We start from the raw sequence: 26,499 nt of genomic DNA, 5'->3' as shown, positions 1-26,499 counted from the left end.
GAGTTGTTGTTTGCAAGTACGACCGTTTTTTATAATGCCCCCTTTAATATTTTTGTTCCTTCTTTTATTTAGACTCATCATACGTCGTTCAGTAAGTTTCCTTTTAGTTCAAAATATTCTAAGTCTATGTTAAAATTGACAGGAGTGTCAAATATAGCCTTGTTTAGATTTTTATAAAACTGTCCCTTATAATAGTGATACTGATACGCGTCAGCGCACTGTTATACGAAATTCCGTTAAAAGCCCCAAAATTGCCATATTCAAGTGCCTAAAAAACCATGTTAACATTGAATTAAAGATTTAAAATTTTGCAGCGATCGCTTTTTCCATTCATTCACAATTGATTAAGTAGTATCACACGTATAAGGCATGCACATGGCAGTACTCGGCACTAAAGATGCGATAAACCTCACCTCATTAGACATACTACCAGTACGCTAGTTATCAGTACGCTAGTTATCAGTACGCTAGTTATCAGTACGCTAGTTATCAGTACGCTAGTTATCAGTACGCTAGTTATCAGTACGCTAGTTATCGGCTCGAAAGCAAGCAAAAGATATTTTTACAGAGTGCGATTATAGATGTAATAAATTATAAATCTAAACTAGTTACAATTTGCAGGCCGTGAATGAATTGTGTTCGGTCCCCAAAGTCGTCCGACACCAACCATCCTACAATAAGATAAACTATAAATCTCCCGTCCATACTCCTGAATAAGCTCGAGCACTATGGCATAAGAGGTCTAGCTTTAAACTGGTTTAAATCATATCTTAGGAACAGGTTAACCAGTTTGTATCAATTGGATCCTCTGAATCCTCAGCCAACCCCATTATTTACGGTGTACCCCAAGGTTCAATTTTGGGACCTCTCCTTTTTATAATCTACATAAACGATCTTCCTCAAATATCAGAAATAGTTAATTTCATTATGTACGCAGATGATGCAAACATTTTCCTAACAGGAGAAAATATAAACGAGGTTTATGATAAGCTAAAAATTCTTAGCGAAGTCTTAGTTAAATGGGTAAATAACGACGGTTTAGCTCTAAACCTTTAAAAAACGAATTATATGATATTTTCTCGGCAAAGAAACCTCATTTATCGCGATGTAGTAATTTCTGGTGTCACAATCGAAAGAAAAACAGCAGCCCGTTTCTTAGGAGGTATAATAGATAACAAACTGAACTGGTCGCAACATATTTCTGCCATGAAAATGAAAATGGCCAGATACATTGGAGTCATGTACAAACTTAAAAAATATTTGCCTCTGGAAGCACGTTTACAAATATATCACAGCTTTGTGCAGTCTCACCTTGATTACTGCTCCCTCGTCTGGGGTTTTGCTGCCAAGTCCCATATAGAAACACTGTTTGTAAAACAAAAATGGGTCTTAGAGCAATACTACCAGGTTTTGTTAATTACTGGTACTATAACTAACTGGTTATATGACAACTTCCCGCAATTAGAAAGATAAAGTGATAAACATCATCATCAGAAATTCAAACCAGGTTTAAATATTTTAGATAAAAGCGCTGGTCGTTTTTCCAATTTTAGCAGATCATTTTTCGATCGATTTTTAGTACAGTGAACAAGAAAAGCAGTTGTTTAGCAGTAAAAATGTTGACATAATTCAGTCTGATTATAGACATTGAAATTGACCAGAGGATTAGTCTGAAATTACATATCAATGCTGAAAAAAACATATATTTTATATTTTTTATTTCGTGCCTTATGTTGTAACCAGTTCGTTTCAAACATTGTTTTTTTATTTTGTATCTTTTAGGAATTTAAATTTTCTTCAGAGCTGTAGAACTACACTGCTGGAGAATATGTTACACAATTAGAAACTCTATCACTAGAAATTAGAAAAGGTGCAAAATAATTTATTCGTGGGCATAGATAATATTCGAAAAATCTTCTAATATCCTTACTACCTGTATTGTGTTTTTTGAGTATCCAAATGAAAAAAATTAAAAATTAAGGGTCACACGTTTCAATCGAAGTTTCAACAACATGGGACTATCGGATAAATATGCAAGATTCGGCAGTATCTAGATAGCCCGACCCCTGTTCGCCGAACAGGTGTTCGTGTTACCAGATTATATGACCGCAAATGTTATGAAATGGAATGGTATGTATGGTATCTTGGATGCAATTAGTTACGACTAGCATAATTTGCCATTAATTGTAGCGTAGTAAATTGCTGGATCAAACTATTGATTACGGTTCAAATGTGGTCTCTCGGATATAATTAGTTACGAATAGCATTGATTGTAGCGTAGTATCACAATGCTGCCAAGCATGACCATCGCCCTTACATTCGCAATACTATTATACCCCTTTGTTGTTGTTCAGGCATTAAAGGACCAGTTAAAGCAGTTAGAGATTTAGGAATTTCGACTCGTTCCTCAGTTTGCTATGTATCATAATCTGTCAAAATATGAGGATAACTTTTTTTTGAGTTAACTGGTCCTTTAAGACTCATCGAAAGTAGTTCAGCAGGTATATTTAAGCTCAAAACATTCTAATTCGATGTTAAAGATGACAGGAATAAGAAATAGTTATGTGGATATTTATGTATCACGTCGTGACCCCCATTGTCATTTCACTTTGTGGGGCAAGATAAAGAATGATCTCATGTTGATTTGTAGACAATTAAAGGCGGTAAAGTTCGTTATTGTTGTAAATATACGAGTCATTCTCTATTGCAACTGAAGACCTGGCTGGAGGAATTACAACAATGTTCTCCACATATTCGTGATCGGAGTAAACATTTTCTTTCTTTCTCTTTATTAGTAATATCCAGGCAACTGATATTGAGAGAATTACCGTGCTTGTAAGGAACAATGCAGCTAGAATCCATCCAATCAGCAAGATACTGTTACCTGGGAGATTATTTATTTGATTGCCAAATTTAACTTCCATAACGTCAGACGAGGTTTTTTAATTAATAGCTGTACACTGATCGGGCTTCACAATTAATATTTTAGTCTTATGGGAACCTATGCAATATGGTAGAGCACAGCAAGGCCGACCAAGACAAAGCTACTTGTCTATGTTACTGAAGGAAGTTGGGACAAACTCTAAAGAGGAGATGCAATGCGAACAGGGATATATGGAGGGGTTTATCTGGCGTAGATCGGACTTAGTTCCGACATAGTAGTAGTAGTAGTAGTAGTAGGAGTAGTAGTTTAAAATTTCTTAAATTTGCATTTTCAAGGCTTTATTCAAAGGATGTGATTGTGTAGATCAGAACGTTTTAGATGAGAACGTTGAAAGAATTAACCCATTAGGGACGACGAGTTTTAAAATTTGTCAATTTTGATGCCATTTAACACACTAGGTCACTTCACAGCAAAAATGAGATATCCAAAAAAGCTAATCTGTATCTCGTTTACTTTAAAAGATACAGCTTAACAGCTATGGTCGCATACGACCCACTCGTCCGGGTCGTAAACGACCCATCACGTTTTTTCGGCTATTATTTAAATACAGAAATTGGGTCGTTAACGACCCACTCGGCTCACCTGCTTATTACTTCATAATATGTGCATGTAGCTTCTTGAATTCGGTCTACAATATGACATCAAAAGTGCAAAATCGCCTCTCAGCTAGTGATTATCGTCATAAAGTTAAACTGCAAAAAATTGATTAAATGGGTCATTAGAGACCCACTCACCAACTAGGACCACAGAATTGATTGATAAAATGCATTCCTGTCAAACTTTAAAATATATTAGTATAAAAACATGTCATATCTTGATTATTACTCCTGTAAGTTGATTTAAATTTTAAAATTGACGAACTCGGTCAACGACCCACTCAGAAGTTGAACCACGTCATTAATTATCAGTATCATGCGGTTCCACTATCAAGAAATACAGCGTAACAGTTGGTGTTCACTGAACACCTCACGCACTCGTAGGTCTTAATTTCACACAAACCGCGGTGGCTGACCACTATGTCCCATGAGATCCAGGGTCAAGATCTCAAAAGTCAAAACCCAAGGGCAGCGATCACTCACTCCGACCCATGGCGTGAATGGTAGTGGCTCTCGTTAGAGCTGCGAGAATAACACGACTGCATATGCTTGGTGTTGCGTCCTGACTAAGAACCATGGTGAAATCTGTACCGAAAGGACTGTGGTCATACCGCAAAAGAAAAGGAAATCGCACCCTCGTTCCTAACTTGCTATAAGGTTCGCCATGCTGTTGTTGTCATTAGAATATTCTATTACCTTTTTCGTCAATGTCGAATCTTGGTAAACAACCTACTACAATTACACACCGCTTGAGACCCGGGGTCACACATTGATCAGATCGTGACACCCAATCAGTGACGAATATTTAGTGGTTAAATGGGCTAGATCTAAAGTAAAGTTTACGAAACAACTTTAACTCTATCACATAACCCTCGCAAAAGAGGCGGTTCTCGTATCAGAGTCAAATCCCCTGAACGAAGTATAAGACTAGAGATGCTGTAACCTTGGGAAATACTGAAGGGCAAGGGGTCAAATCCTGGAAAGCACGGGAATAACTCCACAACTGCTGCATTCAGATGGCAAAATCTACTCTGTGAAGTAGGACAAGGAAACAAATTAACAGCCCTCTCCTCTTGCTGGCGGTGCTGCAGCCTACAAAACGAAATAAGTGCTGACGACTGACATCCCTGAATAAGAAGGAAAGAAAAAGAAGTTGCAATGAGAGTAAATGCCTGATGCAGCCATCTGAAATCTTAAATCAGTGCAGCTGCCAGTATAATTGTACTTGTATATTTCTTCTTTTAGGAATCGGGAATAGATAGGCATGTTGTTTATTGTCTCACGACATTACGGTTGTGTACTGACAGAATTGGATTGATAAGTAGGTAAGCTGATCGATAAGCTTACCTACTTATCAATCCAATTATGTCCATTATTCGTCACTGATTGGGTGACGTGATCTGCAGATAACTGTGAAATTTTTGAAAAATGTCATTGGAAAAAATGTTCATATAATTTATTAATTTAGTCCAATGATAGAAATTGAAATTGACCGAAACTAAAAAGTAGTCATGGAAAAGACGTTCATAGTGGAACATTTTTTCCATCGGCCTTTTTTTTCAAAAACGTAAAGATGGTTAGAAGTGGCGAGAATTTAGGATTGGTGGGGTAGGTAGGTACGTTTTTCGTGTTACGTGTCACGTGTCAGCTCTGTGATATGCATTTAGCTATCAAGTTTGTTAAGCTAGTACTGACTTACTGAGCAGTACTCCTAGTTTGTTCTCAATTTCATTTGTAGCAGTATTACTATCATTGGCTATCTGCCCTTTTTTTGAGCCGAACGATTTAAAAAAATTCATACCTGTGTCATAAGGTTCTGGTGGAGATACTGAAATGGGAGAAATCGTTTATAATATTATTTTATAAAGGGTTATTGTTTGTAGGTAGCTTAGAAGCATAGAGTAAGATTGTAATCATTTTATAATACAATTTGAAACCCCCAGAACCTTGGCAAACAATAGCTAATTCGCTCAAGGAAGTTAGCTTAGTAGGAAGGTAGGAGGACCTGATAAACCAAATAATGGATATTTCTATTTTACCTGGACACATTACACAAGCAGTTGATTAATTTTCGGAAGAGTTTAATTCAATAATTCGGTTTAGATTCTCATACGTGGTTATAAGTACGAAAAATTCAATATTCTGGATACACTCTCAAGTGCTACTCAAATTGGGTTAAATAATAATAATTCCCTTTAGTTTTGTTCCACAGAGCAGATATCAGGGGTTGGTATCATGAAGAGAGGATTCTGTAACTAGAGGAACTGGGCTGAAGTAACTGGCTACACTCGCTAGCTGGGTACAGATGATGTGATCTGATTATGGAGCGGTGAAACTTGCAGTCTCCATGTGCAGTATTGTAGGACTCGATATGGTCCCAAGTTTACTAGTTACAACATCTGTCTATGTTTGGGAAATACGATGGATGCAGTGATAGAAGTGAGACAGGCTCTGAAACCATGCAGATAAGTATAATGTTCCACTACGGAGACATGACCCACAAACTAGGCAAATATTCAAAGCAGCTATGCAAATATGAAAAAGAGAGTCAGCAAGAGTGTACGAATGGCCGTCTAAATTCAAATAAAGTTTACGTCATCACCAATAAGGCACTCTATTACTCTGAAGAAATGAAAGTAGGACAAGGTAAAAAACCAGCAATATATTAGTTGTGATCTATTATATAATGAAGTATTTCAGCGAAGGAAACAAGACAAAAACCCGCCAAACGTTTCTTTCAGAAATGTCATTCACCAAAAGAACTGTATGTAGAAGTAAAACATGCATGAAAGATATTAATTCTCAGAACTTGAACTAAAAGAAGAAAAGAGATCGTGCATTTCTTACCGACCAACTGGTACTCCTGGTATTTGAACAATAAAACGTATCTTTTCGTGATTCTGCTGCTCTCAAAATGAGCTGTTTTTAAAGCTACAAAGTTTATAGATGCAATTATCATAGATTCGTTTAAAACTATCTATCAGTACATTTCTTTATGAACAGTGCCACCTGAGTAACTACAGGGCGTTTCAAAAGTCTTGCAAGGATGTATTTTTTGAATAACTTTTTATACATTTGTCTAAACTTCATTCTGTAAAAAGTTACCGGTAGTTCTAAAGTTTAATGGTGACTTCTGAATTTATGAAATGGATAAATCGTTACTATAAAGTACATCCTTGTATTGCAAGACTTTTGAAAGTCATTCAGCAATATCTCTTAGGGACACAAATCTATCAAAATGTGAGGCTATTTGACGTTATTCGAGGTTATTTGAGGTTATTTGAGGTATGGCAGACCTCAGTTCCTCCAGTTGATCAGAATACCCGTCCCTTCACAACACCACAACCTGAACTAACCACGTTATACAACAAGGGGACCCAGAATTCATGTTCATACGTCTGTGCACCAGATAGCTTGTAGAACTACGGACGATGTCGTGCAAATTTCACTATCAGCTATCTGGTCTAATCTTTGATGTACATTGTACATATTAAGTAATGAATTCAGGGCCACCTTGTAATCTGTATTTTACCGAATATGCGTTTCATTCCGAGACTTTTAAGCTCACTTATCATTATCGATTACCTTACTCGGGATTATTATGACCGGGATAAAGTGGCGGGTTTAGGGTAATTTCGCCATATTTTTCCCGAACCACATTTTCACCGGTCGTTAATAAACCCGCCGACTCAGCTTTTAGGGTTCCCAAGGGGTATGGGTACACATATTTTAATGGTTGTCTTATATTCACTAAAGAAGACTATTGGGACACTTGTTGTAGGTTTTTCGACTTCATTTGGCTAAAATTGCAAAAAATTCACCTTTTTGCCCAATTCTTGTCATATATCCTTATTGTCAAAGTTGATTTAAATAGGCCAATTTTTAATTTCTTAGGTATTGACTATCTCTACATAATGAAATAGGACTCAAAGTAAAAGTAACAGTTAAATTAAAACTCGAATTAATTAAAACGGTCAATAACATGAATCAGTTTCATCAGTCATTTATTCATAATTCTAAACAATGTGAACGATGCATTCTTTCGAAGATTTTCTACAAATTGAGTCATAATGGTTATTTGATACACGTAAACATGTAATGCTAATTCAAAACAACGAATTTGCTAGAGTCTACTTTCAACAATTATTGATAATTCGACTTGTTTCACAAGTTTTAGCAATGCGAAAATTTCTGAACCTGCTTATCTCTAATAAGGAAATTTACATCTGAGACAAAATTTTTGAATCTAAAATTGAAAGGTTGGACACCGGTAAAATGGCGACCGGGAAAATGTGGTGGGTTTTGAGCAATTTCGCCATATTTTTCCCGAACCATATTTTAACCGGTCGTTAATAAACCCGTCGTAATAATCCCGAGTAAGGTATATGTTAGTGGGGAAGACTGGGGAATCAGTAAAATAAGAAGTCTCACTTTGTATTTGGCAAGGAAGCAATTTGATTTTACCAGCTCAATTTCAGTCAATTACCTGTAGCTATGGATGAATTATCATTACTTTGCTCAAAGTCGTAGTCGGGATCATCAACACCTCGTCTTCGTCTGATAAATATCATAAAATTAAGATGTTTACCGATTACGAGTATAATTTCTCAATATCTGATTCTGAATCTCTAAATATCTTCCATATCTTCCATATCTTTCATATCTCTCAATATCTCTCAATATCTCTCAATATTTCCTAAAGTTAATATCTTTCAATATCTCTCGTAGAATATTCTGGTTAATATTAAGAAAGAATACGGTCCCTTCACTGAATAAAATGACTGTACATTATATAAAATATAAATATAATAACTATTTTAATATAAATAATAACTTTTTAATGACTACCTTTTATTATAAATGTTTGAACAGCTCCAGAACTGAATTTTATTTTTCACTACTATGAGAGGATATCTCTCAGCGGGAGTCCAAACACCAGGTGTCAAGTTAACAAAGTACTCTGTAATCACCTTGCCGTCCTCGTAACGACAATCAGTTTTGTCTGTATCCAGAGTACACGCTGTGAGAGGAGTGTTTTGTAGTAAGCGATACAATGATGGTTCATAGATGTTCACTTAAACTTTAAAGTCACGTGAGTGCCTTCGCTTGGCACTTTATCAAGTTTATGGTGCATTTTAGATAATAAGTTTTGAGAATATATGCGTCATAAACACGCGAATGTACCAGTTTTATTATCATCGTCAACAGTCACCACGATGATTTTATAAACTCGTAAAACTACATAAAACACTTACTTCCGTCACCCAAACACGTTACTTGATGTCTAAATCCACAAACATTATCGTCCGGTGAGTTCAGTTTTTCTTTCATTATTGCAATCGAATATTCACCAGTTGCTTCGGCAGTGCAAGGCGCTGGCTGAAATATATACTGTTAAAGTTGTGACAGGTACATCTACAACGAGTACAACTTTTTTTGGCGAAAAAGCGGCTTATAGTTATATATAGAAAAAGCGGCCTAATTACAAGCCTCTTTTTCTTACCTGTGAAAACTTTACAAATAAATGGAATGTAATAAATACTAAATAAAGCATATAAACAGATTAACAAATAAACAAAAAAGCACCTGCTCTGCGCTGTTTGCAACAACCATCTTCTGTATTCCCGTACCAGTTAACAATGGGTTTGTTTCTTTGCACCGGGCAAGAAAGTTGTCATACTTTCCAGTCTCCTTGGTGCAAGTTATTGCTGCAGCCGAGCCGGGTGCTGGAAAATGATATAAAAAGCTTGAGTTTTGGTTATGAATAGGGAAAGTGATACCACAATAATAAAACACAGGCAAGGTTCTAAAGATAACGTTAATTGGATGTGTAATTATGCTTATTTTCAACAAATTGTGTAAAAAGTTTAGTAATAATACTCACGGGTAACTAATTCAAATCTAGCTTGGTCTGAATTAACAGGGCAGGTTATAGTCTGCTTCAGAGAACCATCACCAAGATCTTCCTGTGCTATTGTCGCTCCATTTCCATCTGTATGGAAGGGTAGGTGAGTTTTGAAGTAAAAATAAAAAAGTTGTGCATATCTGGACTCAGATGCATGTTGATAGGTTTATGTTATTCTGCCCAGAACCTGGAACCCTTCAACCCTTAACTTGACTTAACACCAATCGTAGATCTACTTACAAGTACAAGTATTAAAGTTGCATATACTCTTGGCAAGAAGTCGGTCCAAAGAAACCAAAACCAGAGCGTTATTAAATCCAATGCTTGCAGGGCGATTGTTAATGTAATATATTTTTTAAAAGTTCTATGATCTAGGATCAGGAGTGATGCTATACCTGGATTTAATGATTTCCATGTGACATCAGCACAATTGAAATATGTTGTGACTGTCAATTCTTTATCTGTTTTCTGAGCTAATCCGTAGTCAGCCTGAAATAATATAGCGAATCTCGATAAGAAAAATGGATAAAAAGTGTTGAACTGCGTTGTTCTATCAATCACGATTTATGCATTTTCAATATGCATTATTTACAAAAATATTGTAGTTGTATACAAGCCTGCACAAACAGTGATTTTAAAAAAATTAATCGCGGAGCAGAAAACTGTCATTGATTTGCAGAAGAAGCTCATTGAAAAAAAGGACGAAGAGCTCAAGTCAGTCCAAACAACAGTGCAGACAGAAATGAAATCATATTCTTCTGCCCTGAAGAAGACTTGTGCTGCTGCTCTTACGCCAAAGAAGATATGTACTGCAGTTAAAACAATAGCTCAAAAGGATGAAAGAAGCAGAAACGTCGTAATCTATGGAACAAGTGAATCCGACGGTGAGAAGTTAGAAAACAAAGTTGCTGAAGTTCTTGGTGAGATAAACGAGAAAACTTCATTTCGTGACTGTTGTAGAGTTGGTCTGAAGGGAGCCGACACATCACGACCTACTAAGCTATCTCTGAATAGCTCTGATATGGCTGCTCAGGTGCTGAGAGAAGCTAATAAACTTCTACGCACAAAAGAGGGCTATAAAAATATCTACATTTCATGCCCGGACAGATCAGTGGAAGAAAAGGAAAGCTTTCAAGAAGCTCTGGGAAGAATTGAAAGAGAAGAGGAAAGCAGAGCCTAACAAAGTTCACTTAATAAGGAACAATAAGATTGTCAGCTTTGATAAAAACAGTGTATCAGCATCGTCTGAAGAAATTTGAACCACACATTTATTTTTTCACAATTTTGTTTCACATTTTTGTAATCATATCGGGGCCATGTAATTGCGGGCACATTGTACTGTGCAGTACCAGGTTTGGTCTCCCGTCAGATTTTACAGACTGGGGCAATAATTTATTTTATACGTTATAATTGCTATAGTTTGAAACGTATTCAATAATCTTTTTTTTTAATCGTCTTCTTACCAGACAGTTGAAAACTTGTCCATTTATCATCGTGTTAACCCTGAGAGTCTCTGTAGTGTATTCCGCAGTGTGTACTGAATCGACTGAAGTAACAGTTGCAGCCTTCACCAACTTAAAGAAGGTAGTGTCGAAATGGTTCTTCCCTTGGGTTGTAAAAGAGAAAGTAGGAGCAGTTTCTCCGGTTGCAGTACATGTTAGAGTGATGGTTTCTCCAACCAGTGGGTCGGATTTAGACGAAGTGAAGGATGTGATGGAACTGATCTTCATGGTCATTTCTCCTGAGGTAACTGTACCTCCGTAGAAGTTGTTGGCTGCATCTGTTTGGTAGGCGATGTTATATCTTACTTTCAGATCGTTATCACCTTCCTCCAGGTTATTGAGAGACATAGGAGACAAACTTACTCCATGAACGCTTCTCATCGATGTCTTAACCACGAATCTGGTGGCAAGTTTAAGATTTAGTTTCCGGATAAAATACACGAATTTCCATTCGGGAAGATTTAAACTTAAGTTCAGCGACCACTCGCTTTAGCTTAGATTATGTACAGCAAACAAGCCACAACGCAGGGAGTTTATACCCCTAGTATTCAGCTGCTATCTTATTTAATGAAGTTTAAAATGGTCATATTTTCAAGCATGCACTCACCGTGAATTTGAAGCAGTTGATTTCCAGGATGTGTCTGAAGTGTCAAAAAACTCCCAACTTATTTGAGCATCGGCGTATGTCTTCTGCTTGTTGACCAAATACGGATCGCCGTTCGCGTTTACTTTGAGCAAAGCATCTGAATAACATTTGAAAACCGGTACATAACCAGCGAGGCCCCACACAGTTTCTGTTGAGCTCGTTATATCCAAAACAGATAAGAACACGTTACCTGATTTGTTGTACCCTACATTGGATCGTTTTACATTCCTTGGCGCCCTCTGTCCTTTAGAATTAGTTTGCATGCCACTTACCCTGTTATCACCCTCCTGCGGCCTTTTGTTTCATGTTTAGTTACGAGTCACTGCGCTCCTGGTACTGTGGTTGGTACAGGAGCGGCAGGGAGCCACGTTACGTTGGCCAGGTCTTTTGTTTACATTGGAAGAACTATTTTGTATTCTGTTTCCGGGAGTTGAACACTTCTTATTTTAGTTTCTAGAGAAAGGATCGTTTCTCTTGTACTAGCAGCATTCTAAATCTGGAGGCCTCGAGCGTTTGAACCATCGTACTTAACTTGTTTTAGTACTTTCAGTGCCCCGTTCAGTTTTGATTCCTTTTGTCAGATATTCGGATTGAGACCTGCTCACACTAATCGGATTGATTACTGTGTATTATAATTGTTGACTGCACGAATTGGATCAATTAGTGTATTGAGTTGTGATCGCCATGGAGGAGCACAACAGCTTGAACGAACTCAGACAGGAACTAAAGACAACAAACGGACGGATTGCTCCACTTGAACAACAGATATTGGAAGCGGAGGAAGCTGACAAGACGGAGATACAAGAACAACTAGATGCGGCAAACGAAGCCAAGTCGGACATTGCTGAAAAGATTATGGAACTTTTGATGTCGGAAAGCCTGGTTTTGCATAAACCAATTATCAAATTGGCTAATTCCCCCACACCACAGCTACAGGCAATGGAACAGGAAGTCGCTCACTCAACAGAAATCAGGGATTCTGGTTTTACTTTACCAACAACAAGAATGCGAGTACAGCAGCCACGGGAGTACAAGAGGGGTGAAGATTTTTCGACCTTTAGTTACAGATACAAAATGTTTGTGGACAGTGCCAGGGTACCGAAAAGTATGCAAGCTAATTTGCTCCTGAATAACGTGGACGACAACACTCTACAGAAACTCGCTCCAATGGTAGAGAAACTCACGGACAGTGAGAAAGCAGACTTAAATATCCTGCTAGCCAAGTGTCATGAAGAACTCTACCCTCTATCGGAGGTGAGGGCGTTACGGCAGCAGCTCACAGCTGGCTGCACAAAACAAGGGGAGGATGAGGACGTTGACTCCTTTGCAAGTAGACTAAGAAACATTGCGAATAGGGCGGCCTATAGTAATATAAATGAAAGATCAGAAGCCTGCTTAAATGCGTTTTTGCACGGGGTGAACGATGAGCTTTATGATAAAATCTTAGCCACCCCAGGAGCTGAAAACGATTTTGAAGTAGCCGTCTCGGCTGGACGGAAGTTCGAGAAAATGAAAAGGAGTAGAATACCTGGTACACACTTAGAAAACCAGATGACAGTACTGAAAATCAACGACGAAACAAGCAGTGAAAACAGAGGTAGCAATTTCAGAGACGAAAGGGCACGTGGATCACGTGACATCGAACGGAATGACAGAAACTCTCGCGACCAGAACACGGAGCAAGGAAACTCTCGTGAACAATACACAGAGCAAAGAAACTCTCGCAACTTTAACACAGGGAGGTACCAAAGGGGAACATATGGCAGAACGGATCGCTCCAGCAACCGATACCAAAACCGACCAGAAACCAGAACCTGTTTCAGATGCCACCGTGTCGGACATATCGCCAGGAACTGCAGTATCAACCGAGACAATTTAAACTAGATGGGGGCCGGACTGACTACCGGCCCGGGACAGTTAGAGGCATAGGCAGTGATGTAGTGGTGAGGGGTCATGCGGAAGGCAATGAAGTTAACTGCCTGGTGGACACAGGCAGCCATGTCACCCTCGTCAATGCATCACTATTGAGACAGCTGGGCATTGATAAAGTGGATCGGACCAAGTATGTTTTATCTTCTTTCACTGAGAATAAGATCGACACTATCGGTGAGGTAAACCTTCTACTGCGGATAGCAGACACAGAAGCATATCAGACTTGCATTGTAGTGAAAGACAATATGGAATGCGATATTCTACTGGGAATGGACTTCATCAGAACGCGAGGGCTATGTGTGAATGGAAAGGACAACATGCTGGAATCCAGTAAAGGCTTCGCAAAATTTCTACCTGCACCCACTCGTGTCATCAGGAGAATAAAGGTCCGCTCATCGTCCACAGTTATCATCCCAGCTAACTCGATGACCTTTGTTAAAGGTAAGCTGCAAAATCAGAATTTGGATAAAAAGACAGTTTACAGTGGTCGATTGGAACCCTATGCTAATCTTTCGGGAAACGGGTTGTTTGCGGCAGAATCTCTGTCACATAGCGAAGAGAATGAAATACCTATCAGAGTTCTGAATCCTAGCGATGAACCAGTCGTACTTCACAAACGGAAATTGATTGGTTTTCTCAATCCTCCGCCGCAAACCAAGAAGCTTGCTAACGTGAAGGGAGTCCAAAGTATCAATACCGCTACCACTGACATCCCACGTGAAACAGAGCATCGGGCAAAACATGATGTTGAAGAGTGGACTAAGTCCAGGTTGTTCAAAGAACTTCGCGTAACAGAACTTGAAATTTCAGAGCAAGAACGGTGTCGTTTGGAGGAGATCACTTGGAAATACAGGAATGTGTTTTCCAGGCATGAGTTTGATTTGGGAAATTGCAACTTCTACACCGCCTCTATCAAGCTAAAACCAAACGCGGAACCACAGTATGTTTGTCCCATACCAACACCGTACAAGCAGAGGGATGCTCTGCAAAAGCATATGGATGGTATGCTGGACAACGGTATCATCAGCGAGATCACTGGAGAGGACAACCCTTGGAATTCGAGAGTATTTCTCGTTGCCAAACCCCACCAACCCGGTCAATTTCGATTTGTAGCGGACTTTCGTGCACTCAACAGTCAATGTCTTCCTGACACTTACATGCTACCACGAATTAATACTGTAACAGACAAGATGGCGGGGGCAAAATGGTTTTCAACCTTTGATCTCAGCAAAAGCTTTTATCAGGTGGATTACGACCGGGATTCGGTCAAGCTGACTGCATTTACTGCTAATCGAAGACGCTACGTCTTCAACAAACTGGTAATGGGACATGTTTCATCAAGCTCCCAGTTTGCTCGAATGATAGACCAGCTCCTGGCTAACATTCCTCTAGATCAACTTGCGTACTTTCTCGATGATTTAATGATAGCATCGGAGGATAAGATGACCCATTTTGACAGGTTAGAGTTGTTGTTAGAGCGCTTGTCTAAAGCAAATTTGAAGCTCATGCCCAGTAAGTGTAAGCTGTTACGCAGAAAAGTAGAGTTTGTCGGATGGACAATCTCGGACAAGGGAGTAAGCATTAATGATGAGAGAGTCAAGGCAGTAAAAGACCTACCAGCTCCCAGGAACTTCAAGGAAACACAAAAGGTAATGGGATTTCTCAGCTATCATCGGAAGTTCGTGAAGGGATTTGCTGGATTAGCAAAACCTATCTACGAGTTACTAGATAAGGACACGAGGTTTTTCTGGAACAACAGATGTCAAGAGGGGTTTGAGGAGATAAAACGACGCATCGCACAAGAAATTAATCTCACATTGCCAAGGGTGGATGACCCTGAGCAGAGTTACGTTGTCACGATAGACGCTTCAGAGCACGGCTATGGTGCTGAACTGGCCCAGCGACAGGATGGCGAGCTTAAAACCATCGCGTTCTTTTCGAAACGTGTGCCGAAACATAAGCGGCGATGGAGCCAGAGTAAGTTAGAGTTTGAGTGTCTGGTAGAAACTTTGCAACATTTTGCCTTGTACCTGAAGGGAACACGTTTTCTAGTGAAGACTGATTGCCTCAGCTTATTGTCACTAGAGAAACTTTTTGCTAAAGCAAACTCCACAATGATCAGAAGATTGAACAAGCTCGCAGATTTCCGATTCGAGTTAGAACACCTCAAAGGCTCGGAAAATGAAATAGCAGACTTCTTCTCGAGGTATCTATTTAAGACCAGAGTAGAGAACAAGAGCACGCAGACAGCCGAGGATCGTAATGCAGAAAGTGCTGTACAGGTCAAGAGTGTATCAGCCAACACGACCAGGGTGCAAGAGGTCAGCTACACACAGGATTGCACTACCATAAACACCGACAAGGATCTTGTCACGGAGAACAATGAGATGGATGTTTTCATCAATGAAGAAGTTTTGACTGCAGACTGGACATCTTCAGAACCGGTTGATTTCAGCAAAGTCAGAACGAGAGACGCCTGTATTTGCGGTACAGATGTGTTGGCACAAAACAACACTGAAAGGGTTGACATTAAGGTATCAACCATCGGAAGTTCAATCACACAACAATTGGAGCTTGGCGAAATCATAGAAAAGGATCGGCTAATACAAGAGCAGAACAGGGATCCTGTTCTCGTCGAAGTCAAGAAATGGTTGGAGACGGGCAAGCCTGATAAGCTTCAAAGACTGCGGTTACCACGTGATCTCCTGACATACTGGAAACAGCTCCATCTGATTGTAATTCGAGAAGGACTGCTTTGCAAAAAGTGGATACTTCACAACAAAGGCAGTAAAGAGATAGAGATACAGCGTTACTTAGTATTGATTCCAGAGTATTTGAAAAAGACGGTGCTGGATCAGCACCACGCTTCTCTTATCACCATGCATCCTGGAGTGGACGAGACATACAATCAGATACTGCGGAGATACTACTGGCCTCAGCTCAGAGAGGAAGTCGACCTATACGTAAAATCGTGTGTAACATGCGGCAGCTGTAAGCAACCTAGAGCGTATCTCAAGGCACCACTGCGACACGTAATCACATATGAGTTCGGAGACGCGATTTCAATAGACCACATCGTCCCAGAGAAGGAGGGAGTTACCAAGAGGGGATACCGCTACATTCTCACCTTAACGGATGTTTTTACCGGCTATTTAGTCGCCCTCCCATGCAAGACACGTAGAAGCGAGGAAACCATACGACTGATTCAGCACGGATGGTGCTTGAAATACGGATATCCTCGAGAAATTTTAGCGGACAATGACACTTCTTTTACCGCAGAAATTTTCAACGAAGTTTGCCGCTATTTCAAGATTCGAGTAACTCACGGTGTACCTTACAAGTGTTCCAGTACAGCTAAAGCAGAGCGTTCAAACAAACGAATCAACCAGTCTTTGAGAGTCACGCTAACAGACAAACAAATCCGCGACTGGGATTTGTATCTCAACTACGTCACCTTTGCACTCAACTCCTTGAAGTCAAGACATACCGGATTTTCGGCAAACTTTATGCTTTTTGGGCGGCACCTGAACACGCCTCTTGATCTGGAAATAAACGGGGATCCCGTTCAACTAGACAGTTCGGCGAAGAAAGGAACTACTGCTTACCAGTTATATCGTACCATCAGGGAAATCTGTCTCAAGGCGAGACGTCACGCTGCGTTAGACTTTTCCTATGCAGACACATCGTACAACAAGAACTTACACGGACCATACTTTCAACAGGGGGATTGGGTTTACACTCTCATAGAGTGCCCTAGCCATAAGTTCGCCAAGAGATGGCAGGGGCCATACCAAGTGACCAAACGTATCGATGATCATCTCTATGTAGTTGACCTCGGATCGAGGGATAAACTAGTAAACATCAGTAAGTTAAAGAAATACGTAAAAAGTAGGTACTCGCCGTCACAGCTCAACGCTAATGCCAGCCAGTTCGAACCTACCGAAGATGTGAATAACACCTCAGTGACTGGTAAACAGGATTCACGCTCCAGAGAACAGACAGAAAGACACGGTATGGAAGTTGAGATAGTACCAGAGACGGCCCAGTCAGAAATCCAGCACATGGGGGACAGCACCACGACCACACATCAGGCTACAGAAGATACTGAACAATGTAGCCCGCAACCAGCTGACTGTCAGGACGATCCTACAGAGCAAGACAATGCAGAAGAGATGGATGACAGCGGGTTTGAAATCGTTGCTCCACTGGAGGTCGACCCTTCGGAATCAACAACAGCACCTCCCAGAAGAAATCCTACCCGAGCCAGAAATGCACCGAACTTCCTACAGCTATTTAGGGGTACGAAGAGCTACGGATAGAGCGTTAGTATGTGCCGACCTTGCACTGGGGAAGTAAGTCGTTAAACTACAAGCCCCAGCTATAACCATGTCATTGATTGGTTTAACCGTGCAAGTTGATTGCACATCTTAGTACACATCTCAGGAAGTACTTTGGACACATATTTCAGAATGACGTAAGTCACTGTGGATCACGGTGAATATTCAGGGAATTCAAGCAGATACCTCATTACCTCATTAGGCAATCTGCGTACCTACTGCATCATGATGGATGAGTTTTTCTAAAAACTCAGGTTTGGGAGGGAAGAAGGATCATCATATTCTACACACTACAACCTCTGGCTACGACAAAGAGACTGGCACCTACGAGACTACAAGAGTCTAGAGTCAGATCGTGGACTTTTTACCGAGCGTTCAGAGTTATATGAACTTTATTATGATATGTTATTATTGGGGAGAGTTAGAATTAACCCAAATATCAGGGACACGAATTATTATTGGGGACTTTATTATCGCATGAGGTTTTTTAAATTTCGGTTATTCAGACGATGAGAACTTGGGATGATGATTAGTTTTATAGTGTTCTCCTGTTTCAAAATTCTTCTTAAAGTTTGTTAGGCCACTTTAAAGTTGTTTGTCATAATATTTTTCAAGTTAAATTATTCCAGTTCTTTAGGGGGTGAGATGTTGTACCCTACATTGGATCGTTTTACATTCCTTGGCGCCCTCTGTCCTTTAGAATTAGTTTGCATGCCACTTACCCTGTTATCACCCTCCTGCGGCCTTTTGTTTCATGTTTAGTTACGAGTCACTGCGCTCCTGGTACTGTGGTTGGTACAGGAGCGGCAGGGAGCCACGTTACGTTGGCCAGGTCTTTTGTTTACATTGGAAGAACTATTTTGTATTCTGTTTCCGGGAGTTGAACACTTCTTATTTTAGTTTCTAGAGAAAGGATCGTCTCTCTTGTACTAGCAGCATTCTAAAGATTTCAATGTGTTTTCACCCCAAGCTGCTTTGCAATAATACTCAATACCGTGATCTGCAGCTGTGACACCAGCAATGGTCAATATTCCAGTGGTAATCACAATGTCACCAGATGTAGCTTCAGTCACAACAACTGTACCAACTAACTCATCACTAATTGTCTTGTGGAAGGTGATTAACGCTGCGCTGTCACCGGAAGTTTTACAAGTGAACTTAGCCTCTCCTCCCTTTGCCACGTTGGTTGTTTCGGGTGGAGAAGAGATTTCTCGAACTGTTAGTGTGGCGGCTGCGGACTTGATGAATATTCTTCCCCACTTTATGAAACAGATATACTCTCCTGCTGCGTCCGAGTTTACCTGTAAAGTTAACAATTCAAATATCAGCAAAGGCTTGGTGATAATCCAGCTTTTAAATGCGTCCGAAAGTTAGTCAAAGAAACCTCTGAAACGGCAAATACTTAAACAGCTATCTCAGATATCACTTGAAGGATTTAACTAACACTTCCGATGGTGAGGGTGGTTGAGATTTTATTTGCAACCGAGCTGTCAGATGCCTTTGTTCCATCGATTACTCTCTCACTTTGGTCATTGTACACATCTCCATTTCCTATCATCGGCTGCGATTATGGGATAAATTTGAGTGAGAAAAGTATTAGTGAAGGCACCGGATTTTATTTGTTGCAGTCACTATAATATACTGCTAACATGAAACATGAGTTTGCTCATTAGATGTGATCAGTACTTCGGAAAAAAATGTACATCAGATTTACGACGAGATTGTATATTTTCATTTTTATTTTTGGTAGGACCAAAAGATATTGTCAAAACTTACCCTAGCAACAGAATCCCCAGCACTTTTGAAAGACCACGTGATTTCGTTATTATCAGTTCCGAATGGATTAGGGAACACGCATTCAAACACGTGGCTTGCACCACCATAAGCAGTGGCACTAGCAGGGTTTGTTATCAGAGCTGCCGCTATGATTGACACCGCAACTGGTTCCGAATCAAAAGTTTCCTCGGTAGGGCAGAAGTCGTCGTACTGAACCGCACGACACATGTATGACCCTGCGCTGTCGTCAGCGATGTCAAAAGTTATTTTGGAAACCAAGTCGTCTGATTCTGACACTTTTATTCGTTCGTAATCTTCCTCCTCGATCAGCTTGACCGCTCCCTTGTACCTAAAATTAAGAAAATGGATGGAATGTTATAGCACATCGGAGGATGAACATATTGAAACCTGAAATTTGAATCAAATGTAAATTATACGAAGGACCTGAATAGTTCTGCAACAAGTTCTACACTAACCAGTCTAAGGACCGTGCACCAGAGGCAACGGTACAAGTCAGAGTTATAGAATCCTGTACGATGAGATTTGCATTTAGACCAGCTGATGATTCGATGACAGCCTCTGAAATAACGTTTGTTGTTACTGCACGAAGATCATTCAAGGTTAATAAGCACACTTTATGTTTAATTTCTGGAGTCAACATTTCGCGGAGAAGCAAATGGAAATTATATAAACATTTCAGTTTTTACTTACTCCTTGCAGTTAGTCTCTGAATGAACTCCACAGTCTTCCCTCCTGTTAAAGTGAAGGTACACTTGTACGAACCACTGGACGCTTCACTCACACTAGATACAGCGTAACTACCCGTTTGGGAACCTGCCGTACTGGCATCCCCTCCAGCGCTGAATTCAGCCAATACTCCAGCAACAACTGAGTCGTCTGGTAGAGTAAAGGAAACAGCAGTGGCAGCACTACTACCATGGTAAGCACAGGTTAGGGTATTGCTGGTGTCGGTTCGGATGTCTACAAACTCACATTCATTGTTGGTAATTTTAGCAGACACGACCTCTATTGTTGATTGAACATTAATACCGTCCTCAAAAATGAAGCTACAGATGTAACTATCCTCGTCAGCAAAATCGAAGCTTTTTATAGTTATGTTGCTGAAAAACTTTATGCTGCTTTCCAGTTGTTTGGTATTCGTGTTTTCTATCTTAACGGATCCATCGAACACGATATTATCGCCACCTTTAGTCCATGTCACTCCAGAGGGAACCTTGTCACCTTCCATAAGGCATCTGGCAGAAAGGTCATCACCAGTTACAACTATGGTGGATTCAGCAGTGCCCGCTCTGTCGACTGAGGATGATTTTCGCACCACAACCTCCGTGCTTGCTCGCAGACTGTCCCCGTCTGTGAACGACAGAACACAGCTGTAAGACCCCGTATTTTCAGGAGGAGTAACGTCAGTAATTGTCAAAGTGTACTGCTGAGCATTGCTCTGCAGGGAACGAGGGTTGATGGCGATGGCATCATCAGCAGCATCTTCCAGTTTCTGGCTATTATAGTACCACTCCATGGTGCCACTCGTTGTACCCTCGTAGTTGCACGTGATCTTTATTGACCCGTCAGTGCTGTATACCGTTGTAGAGTGCTGTATACCGTTGTAGAGAGTGGTCAGCACTGAAATTGTTTCTATTTGTAATATGATTGAATTTTGTAAAGCAGAAAATTCTGGAACAATATAGAAATTATAAAAAATCATGACAAGTATCACAACTCTTGAGGAACGCCGTGCTAAATACAGAATCACTTACATCGAACAGAGACTACCATTGTTGACTTAGGATTGAAGGTTTCGGTGGTCCATTTGCAGGTGTAGTCGCCACTGTCAGTAACTTCAACATTCTCTACAGTGATAATGCTAGTCTTCGTACTGAAGGCCTCTTTGAAGTTGCCAGTGGTAATGGTGTACTTAGCATCACTGTTGCTGATTAGGTTTTCAGCATCGTCTGTTGAACTCTGAGATCGTAGCTCTTTATGGTGTTGGTTTTAACGATTTAATGAAACAAAAACAAAAGAAAACGTAGTTTTTCACAAGACATCTTTCCAAGATATTTTAGATTTTCAGTTTATTTCGGTTTAATTATTAATTAATATCGGCGTATTCATTTACCCTGAACCATTCGATATTCTGCGGGTCATCCAAACCGTTGTACACGCAGGAGAACTGGACAGTTTTCTCGTGGACGAAATATGGTGTTGCTGGTTCGAAACTTGCAGCTGAAAATCAATCACTTAGCAGTGAATTTATTGAATATATATATTATATATATTATATATATATATACATATATATTTCGAACAATTGAAAACAATCAAATTGACGGGCAAACGATCCGTTTCACATGTATAAAACAATACCAATATGTAAATATAATTTTTAGCAACATGATGGATAAATGTTTGAATATCACTGATAATCAACTTACAAAGCTTGTTAAGAGTTGTGACGACATTAACGGGGGTTTCGTTTTCCACAAACACAACTGAGCAGGTGTACTTTCCTTGATCCCCAAACGTCATCTTCTTAACAGTGAGCGTGTGGGTGTAAGTAATGCCTTCTGTTATACTGTCTGCGATTTCTGTCTGAACGTTGGGTCATTTAGTTGGAAGATATCAAAAAAGATAATCATGCTCAAAAATCGTACATTGAGACTATTAATTCTCGGCTATCTATGGCAGTTACCTCATCAGGTTGGTTGGTGATAGCATCCTCCCTTTCGTTAGACCACGTGACAGAATGTGGGGGTGAATCACCCCACACCACACAACTTATCACTCCGTCTCCAGAGGAACCGGTGCTGAACGTGTTCTCACCCACAGCTACTCCAACAGCGTTAACGTCAGACGCCGACTCGATCGACTTTCCATTTACACCACTCCAGGTAGCGATACATTTGAACTGAGTGTTGAAAGTTGGTTTGTTGGTTGTTATTGTCAACTTGCTGATCTTGGTGGTGGTGGAGCTGCTGTCTGACTCATCTGTTAGGGTCACGTGCTCTACCTCATCATCTACTAGTACATCTCCTGTTGAGTGGTGGTATCGTTCTTTAGTGTGTAATTTCAATTATCACGAGAAAAAGAATACTTGCATTTCAGCGTTGACAAAACTGACCGGTCATAAAATTTATGTATCGTACGTATCACATCCAAAGGAGCGAGTTGCAATGTGTACATTACATTGAATGTGAGCAACAGGAGATCGTTAGAAACAAACCTACTTTCCAAGACAACGTAAGTAATCCCTTGTCTTCGCCCAAAGCAGAGCATACAAATTCTTTCGGGATGTCAGCGTTGCGGAATGTTGTTGAGGCTGGAAGGCTCTCAACAAACTCTGGGATGGGCATTAATGTAATAAAAACTTCTTTAGATTAGGTTCAATACAGCTATGAAAATAAATTCATATTTAAGATTAAAATCGAGGTTAAATGAGAGTTAGATATCACTCAAGCTTCAGCAATATCGAATCATAAACTTAAATCAGACAATGAACAAGAGAAGAAAACAAATAGAAAAACCTCTCTTGTAGATGTTGGTTGTAACCGTGTCGAAGGTTGAATCAGTGGCGTCTCCGAAAGACACTGTTCCTCGAACTGTGAACGGCGACATAGATATTTCAAACCCACTCATATCGAACGCCAGATTAAAGGTCTTTTTGGACCCAGACCATACCGATGAAATTGTTGGGGTCAAATGGGGATTATCTTGAGAGCTGTACGCCTGTCCTCCAATGAACCAAATTATTTGTGGCTCATAACGTCCTTCCACTGTCACCTCTATACTAGTGGGGCTGTAGTACACAGTATCCATTGTAGGTAGCACTGCAATTAGAGGTTATAAAAACAAAGATATAGATACATTTAAAATAAATGTAAATATCGAGTTAACTTAAGGTTATTCTATGGTTTTACTATATCCACAATGATTGAAATGAAGCTACTACATCTCTTTCATTCAAATTTCTGATTGAGTCTATTCAGAAACGATCAGAAATTTGAATTATTAACACTACACGAATCCACCAGATTACTACATCTATGTTGATAGGTGAAAATTCTGTTTTTCCTCCACTAGCGAGCTGAACAAGTGAAACAAGTAGCTGTCTTTTTGTAGTACATGCCCTGCTTCCTTCCTTTCCTAAATTTCTTACAAGCTCCTCCAGCCTCCTCTCTTACACCCTTTTCACTCACTTCATTTCACTCATTCACTTTATATTTTATTACCACAGTATCTGCCAAAACCAACATGGCCTAAGTAGAAAGGGGCCTTGACGTTGTTTCCCGCTTGGCCCTGCATCCCAAGCTGACGGTTGGCCTCCACTCTAAAAAACTTACCTTCAGTGGAGGCCGATGGTCAACAATTAGCGATGTAAGAGCTTGGCGGGTACAAATCCTGACCTCCTTTTACACCTTTGTGACGACTTTCGCAAATGCGAGAGGAATGACCCCGAGGAGAGCTCCATTGGTTTTAGTAGGTTGCATATTTAAAATTTTTTAAAAATAAAATAAAATTAAATTAAATTTAAAAAATTTTTAAAAAATTTAAAAAATTTTATTTTTAAAAGTAGTTTATGTCACAAAAATATTTTCGATGGTCTACATCTTCATCAGTTCTGAAATTTATCAATTAAAATTAAATATAACGACAAGGAACATATGTGGTAAAACTCTGACAGAAAAATATATTAAATACTACGATATAATACGAAGAACCATACTACATCTATCATAAAAGGATCGTGCATGACTTAGGCTTGGAACTATTTCAGGGAATTATATGCACTAAGTCTCGTCGACACTGAGAGCTGATAATTTCCAGATATTTCCCGCAAGAGAAGCGAGGGTATTACTATTACTATTATCAGCACAGACTCCTGTTACCTTGATGAGCGGCTCGCGCTACATATAAATATCTCCGGGATTTCGACGCGGGATCATATTATCACTCAGCCCGGCCCGCTGTTAGATAAACATCTCAAGGTGATATCATCCCGCCCCGGAAATTTGTATAAACCCGGCCCGCTTTTTAGTCGTAACTGATGTTTATCATTCAATTCTCCGACTTACAATAATCAATGACACTGCTGATTAGAACTCGATAATAGTAGAACAGTTAGACGCGCGATCACGTGGGCGCGTCACGTGCGTACCACGTGCCACCAATAGCATACGCCGAGTCTATACCACGTGACACGAAAGCGCACCACGTAATATGAAACATCGTAACCGTCCACTTCTTTTACACGCAAATTCCTGGGAACGTTGCCAAAGCAGCTAATTCTTGGAATTTCTCCAACGCGTGGCGTGAGAAGTTGGCGACTAGCCAGCTACCCTTGTCCGTGCCCTAAAAATAGTATTGTTTTGCTTGCTCTCCTTCCAGCTCTTGTTCCTGCTAACGTTCAAGCTATTGCTCCACTTTGACAGATCGGTTTGACATTCAGATTGATGAACTGCTTTCCAATCGTGTTCCGGACAGTACAGTTAGAGTCAACAACTGGGCTCTAAACAAATTTAATTCTTGGCTTCAGTCATCCAGATTTGCTCGTGACTTCAATGACTTTGACCAAATTCCTGTTCAACGACTCAACTACATTTTAGAGTGCTTTCTTGTTTCTGTTGGATTTGACTTGAAGATGAAGACTATGTATTCTGTCTTTACCGCTTTAAACTTACCGCTTTAAAAACTATTTTATCACTCTCTTCTAAAGTATTTAAAATCCCTTGTCGAAATCACCGGAGATAATTATAATCCATAAACACTTCACGCTCAGGGCTAAATAAATGTAATCCCTCAGCTGGCGCTTCGGGATTACATATTAACACAAAACTCGTGCGCTGCGCGCACTCGTATGTGTTTATCAGATCATCCCGCTAGCGCGGGATGATCTGGTATATAAACCCTTTGCGTGGCGGGTTTATGTTATTATAAACCAATAATGCCATGACTGAATATTTTCTCATGAGATCAATTCTTGTCACGTGACAGGAAAGCGTGGGAAAGGTGCGCGCGCCATGCTGCACACTTTGGCACGATCCCAAATCTGAACATTTCCAAACTTGTCAGTTGCTACTTGCTAGTCAGTTGCTAGATCCTTTGCTGAACAGATAATTTTTGTGATTGTGGCTGTAAATTTTTATTCATGAACATGCGACCACTGAGTGAAGATCAATTGCAGCTACTGGCAGCTGATTCGGAGGGTCAGGGGTCAAAGAAGCAAAATGACTGGTCCAAAAACAGATACAAAGCCTGGGCATTGTGCCACAATGAAGTGCGGCCCCTTGGACAACATTCCTAGTGAATTCAACGACGTTCCTTTTATAGACAGAATCACATTTGTTCCATTGAAGCTCATAACTGAAATAACTGACATCAAGGGGCAGTCTTACGAAGCCAAAACTTTCAAAAAATTGATCAAGATTACTCACTGAAAACGTTCGAGTTGACATCAGTCTTTTGTGGAGACGCTGATGTTTTACCATGCTCGTCAGGTTGTATGACACATGTGTAAACAGCATCAGCCGTGTTTTCACCAGCAGGTACGGTCAGAATTGTAGTTTGACTGTTGGTGGTAGGTTCGTAAGTTCCAATGTCAATCAGATAACCTTCAATATCGTCAGTTATAGCACCACCCAGACTAGGTTTCTCCCATGTTACTGCCCCCAATTGCTTTGTCAGGCCTTTCACTACACAAGATATTGTTGCCACTGTGTCTTTGAGAACTTCGCTGTCCTTTGCTTCTACCGCTGAAATTGCGAATTTTCTTACCAATATGATTTTAAAATAAACTGTAGCCATAAAAATAAAGGACGATTTTCGGTGCGTAAATTACAAACATTGTAC

The 26,499-nt window shown here is 40.0% G+C and overlaps 3 protein-coding genes across 3 annotated transcripts in view; all 3 read right to left on the bottom strand.

Annotated features, from left to right (window-relative positions):
* Positions 1–26,499, bottom strand: part of LOC134820849 (vasculin-like protein 1) — a 632,099-nt gene that overhangs the window by 156,403 nt on the left and 449,197 nt on the right. The gene's annotated exons all lie outside the window — the stretch shown is intronic.
* On the bottom strand, positions 4,016–11,295 carry LOC134821376 (uncharacterized). Its single transcript, XM_063832118.1, has 8 exons — positions 10,909–11,295; positions 9,841–9,934; positions 9,425–9,532; positions 9,127–9,266; positions 8,796–8,919; positions 8,389–8,560; positions 8,027–8,097; positions 4,016–4,125 (listed from the first exon to the last, which is right to left on the bottom strand). Exons 1-8 carry the CDS (start codon positions 11,293–11,295, stop codon positions 4,016–4,018), a joined length of 1,206 nt encoding a protein of 401 aa, XP_063688188.1.
* Positions 18,792–26,454, bottom strand: LOC134821375 (hemicentin-1-like). Its single transcript, XM_063832117.1, has 12 exons — positions 26,085–26,454; positions 23,178–23,480; positions 22,877–22,993; positions 22,346–22,686; positions 22,089–22,245; positions 21,773–21,879; positions 21,414–21,618; positions 20,350–21,279; positions 20,115–20,217; positions 19,639–19,987; positions 19,307–19,423; positions 18,792–19,163 (listed from the first exon to the last, which is right to left on the bottom strand). Exons 1-12 carry the CDS (start codon positions 26,452–26,454, stop codon positions 18,792–18,794), a joined length of 3,471 nt encoding a protein of 1,156 aa, XP_063688187.1.

The sequence above is a fragment of the Bolinopsis microptera genome, chromosome 9, assembly GCF_026151205.1.
Source record: "Bolinopsis microptera isolate Bmic1 chromosome 9, MBARI_Bmic_1.0, whole genome shotgun sequence".
NCBI classification, from domain to species: domain Eukaryota; kingdom Metazoa; phylum Ctenophora; class Tentaculata; order Lobata; family Bolinopsidae; genus Bolinopsis; species Bolinopsis microptera.
The sequence above is the reverse complement of the archived record's forward strand: the minus strand, read 5'-3'. Positions and strand labels throughout refer to the sequence as shown.

What these genes read in the sequence shown, in the direction of transcription:
- LOC134821376 (XM_063832118.1), bottom strand. Translation starts at nt 11,295, where the DNA reads ATGTCTCTCAATAACCTGGAGGAAGGTGATAACGATCTGAAAGTAAGA. An exon ending in GACAAGTTTTCAACTGTCTG is followed by an intron (nt 9,935 to 10,908) that starts GTAAGAAGACGA and finishes ATATTATTTCAG; the next exon opens with GCTGACTACGGATTAGCTCA. An exon ending in TTGCAAACAGCGCAGAGCAG is followed by an intron (nt 8,920 to 9,126) that starts GTGCTTTTTTGT and finishes TATATATTTCAG; the next exon opens with CCAGCGCCTTGCACTGCCGA.
- LOC134821375 (XM_063832117.1), bottom strand. Translation starts at nt 26,454, where the DNA reads ATGGCTACAGTTTATTTTAAAATCATATTGGTAAGAAAATTCGCAATT. An exon ending in TCACCAACCAACCTGATGAG is followed by an intron (nt 22,246 to 22,345) that starts GTAACTGCCATA and finishes CCCAACGTTCAG; the next exon opens with ACAGAAATCGCAGACAGTAT. An exon ending in CCACCCTCACCATCGGAAGT is followed by an intron (nt 19,164 to 19,306) that starts GTTAGTTAAATC and finishes TTAACTTTACAG; the next exon opens with GTAAACTCGGACGCAGCAGG.